This window comes from Pocillopora damicornis, chromosome 5, assembly GCF_964200805.1.
Source record: "Pocillopora damicornis chromosome 5, jaPocDami1.2, whole genome shotgun sequence".
NCBI lineage: Eukaryota > Metazoa > Cnidaria > Anthozoa > Scleractinia > Pocilloporidae > Pocillopora > Pocillopora damicornis.
The window spans coordinates 7,004,583-7,008,118 of record NC_142674.1 but is presented as its reverse complement, the minus strand read 5'-3'; the positions used below and the strand labels follow the sequence as shown (position 1 = coordinate 7,008,118).

General features: G+C 37.5%; 1 protein-coding gene across 1 annotated transcript in view; it reads left to right on the top strand.

Annotated features, from left to right (window-relative positions):
- The window catches only part of LOC149044909 (uncharacterized), a 15,835-nt gene extending 12,668 nt beyond the window's left edge, over window positions 1–3,167 (top strand). Inside the window, exon 2 of the mRNA XM_089206888.1 lies at window positions 2,010–3,167. Within this exon, the coding sequence (XP_089063014.1) occupies window positions 2,010–2,290 (281 nt within the window). The 3' untranslated portion in view covers window positions 2,291–3,167. The remainder of the gene's footprint in view (window positions 1–2,009) is intronic.
- The last annotated feature ends 369 nt before the right edge of the window (window positions 3,168–3,536 follow it).

Sequence of the window (3,536 nt, the reverse complement as noted above, 5' to 3'; positions counted from 1 at the left end):
TAACTTGTGGTGACAAAGCCGTAGGAAGAAAAATGAACGATTTTACAAGAATAGCAACTTTTCAAATAATTTCGAGCCATTATTACGTGTTCATTTAACGTTGCGTGAGACAAGACAGACGACAATTCAATAAACTATGAGTAATATGAAAAGGACGTAAGCAAATTTCAAGATAGTGTGTACGGCGAAAAAAAAATAGTCATAAATTTACATACATTTATTTGAACTACAATGTCGACGACTCATTAAAAACTGTCATGTTAAAAATATTTATCAACAAATTTTTAGTATTTGGCATATCGGCGTAAATTTACATCGCATTTTGTTTAATCTGTTTGTCCTCATTGTCAACTTAAATTTGTATTGTAGCTCTGAAGCCCTTGAGGTTTGAGCAGATCGTTTGTATTGCGTTTTCTTGACGTCCGTGAATTATGGTCATCGTGGCTTTCGCGCAAGGTGGAGCTGTACAAATATTCATAGTAAATTCCGACACGAATCGTCAGTATTTGCTCAAAGACTTCCTCGAGACCAGAGCAAGTTTTCAAACTAAAATTACGTGACAGGTTGATGAAAGTCCTTTTTAAATTAGAGAACTAACTTTCAAAACCACAAACAAGTGCAACATTTCCTAAAGCAAAAAGGAAAAAACTCAATTGAAATCCTATCGTGATAATTTAACGTTGAGGCGCTTTGAAAATACTAGACAAAATTAAAAACAGGTGGTAATTAAGTATTAACAACTGAGTTGAAAATGTAAATTGGCCACCGTAAAGAGTAAAAAAGCTGACGTTTCGAGTGTTAGCCCTTCTTCGCCACATCTTAAAGCGATGAAAAAAATCACACCTTCGTTGGATGCCACGCCCAAGGTAAAAGACAAAAGGAACAAATAAAAAGTGATAACAAACGCGCTCTGCCAAAACCTCGAAAAACTTGCTTTTAGCAGTATTTCATTCTAAAAACATTTCTAGAATTCAGTTTTGACAGTTTTTAGAAAATTCTTGTACGAGCAAGATCTGCTTTTCCTTTTTTAAAAGTAGAACGGTTCAAGCAGTCTCAAAGTACCTAAATGAAGGAATCCTCTTCTTAGGTAGACTTGTTGGTTCCAGAAAGTCAGCACCTCATTAGAAAACAGCTGTGCGCCAGCGCCTGCTCTCTGCGAAAAATTTGGAGAAGCTGTTGACAGCTCCTTACTTTTAACAAATATTGTTAAAATCCGCTGTAAAACTGGTAGTAATGTAATGAGAGAGACTTACTTTTAAGCAGGACCTGCTTTTTTTGTAAATGATAAATAAAAAAACTCGCACCTTCTTCATTGTGAGACTTGTGAGAGAAAAAATATCACACCCTCATCTTGACACGCGTTTGATTGAAAACGAAAATAACTCAAATACATGCTCTCGCAAAAACTAGAAATCATTGCTTTGATCAGTATATCTTGTATCATCAACATAGTTACACGAATTTGGCGCCTTTGCAAAGAAGGATCCTCGTGTTAGGTAAACATGCTGGTTCTAAAAACGATGAATGCCTCGTTTGAAAACAGCTGTGCGCCAGAAACAAGGTCTTCAATCGCCTCGAGGCTCTCCACAGAAAACCGTCACTTTCGATTGCATTTAACATCAGTAGTAAGACCAAAAAATGTATTTGTACGTTGAAAAAACTGACTGGTAAAAACCAGGCGACTTGACTTACATATAGAGAGAGGTGGTTTAAATGAGTCACTGCTATACGGATAAATTTAATTATTTCTGAATTTGCGAACCTTTGGCTCAATGCGCTAAACGAGGGTCAAGTCTACCCCTGGGTACACCGATGGAGATTGATTTTACTAGTTCATATTTACACTACCCACTCCCCCAGTGCAGCAAAATTACCACTCCTATAATTTTCTCGATCAGTTACCAGCTTTTCCGCCTCCCTTCGGCCAAAGTACCTCAGGACTACCAATTACTCAGGACTTTTGTTTGGAAAAGTTGACCCGGAACAATGGGCCATTTCTTGATACGAAGATGCACTATTAAACACTGTAGGCAATGAAGACAACAACAACCCACCTCATTGTATTTTAGATATTGTGACGGTGGTTCAGGATGGTGAGAAATTCATTCTATGCCGAAACGAGGGGCAACGCCTAAAAAACTTGGCTAACGGCTCTGACGAGGCTGATTATGATAGCAGTAGTGAGGACGACAGTGATGGCGACAAAAGTGAAGACGATGATGACCAACCGACTCGTTTCGAAGCTGGACGCAGTAGATCTGGCAGGAGGGTGACACGATTTGTGCTTTAACAAGCTCAGAACAATTCCAGGGCCTTTCCGGAGTCAAATTTTCACACACGTTGTACATTTTCTCGATAGATATTTTTCAATAGATTTTTTTCAGATGTCTAGAAAACGGATTAACAAATAGCACAGATACTGCAAATAGATGATAACAAAAACTTGTATCATAAACTGACTAGGTCGCATGCTCATGAAATTTTAAAGTTTATAGCATCACCAAACGGTTTTTCTTTTTCAAACGAATGTCGAGGAAGGTCGCTGCGATAAATACGTTTTATTCTAATTTTGGTTACAGAAAGTTTATTAAAGTTTATGAGGCTAATATCAACGTCAATTTCAAGCAGTCTGCTTTTTCAAGCGGACAGATTCGAAAGTTATCAGATTTTTAGGAAAAATTTGTTTCCTCGTGTTTCCCGTATAAAACGTTTAGAATTTGTATAGTATTGCACTAGTTAGTGTGTTTTGAATTAAGTGAAATTCACCTGATAGTTAAATTTGAGAAAAATCAAGATTGTTGACACGTGTCAACGAAGTGACGGATCCTTCAACGATGATTGCCAAAGGTAATATTCTACAATGATAAAAACGAACAAAAGAAGTGGGAACCGAGATAATTCAGGTAGGACTCTAATACTTTGGACCATCATAATATAGTGAAAGAAATGTGAAGTAGCTCATTTTTATTTTAGTCTAATGTCGCATTGGCGAATTGGTAAAAAATGATTACCAGACAAAGTTATGGATAGAAAATACACTGGGATCAACAAAATTTTGTGGGATCAGGGATCAAAATTTTCATCACTTTTGGGATCAGGGATTAAAAATTTGCGTAAAAATACGGGATCAGCGACGAAAAAATATACCTCGTTACGACCCTGATAATAACGACTCAGGACTCAGAGTAAATTTATCCTAGGAAATTGCAGACGGGATTAAAGTAAAAAGGCCCGGGGGGTCCATATCCGTTAGCGAATTTGGACCGGGGCGTCCAAATCCGCTGGGACATCGGAAAGCAAAAGGTAGTCGATCGTTAAAAGGTGTTGATTGCTTGAGCGACTCCTGCCATTCGCTTGCGCTTTTAAATCTTCTAACCTGAAAGCTTAGCTGTTGTTAGGATATCCTTTCATGACTTCCGTTTACGATGTGATATTGCTGGTTTTCAGTGTCACGCCATTCAAAATAGATCAAAATAAAAAATAAAAACCGTTCAATCGATTTAGTCTAGAATCTGGAAATAGAAAGAAGCTAGATA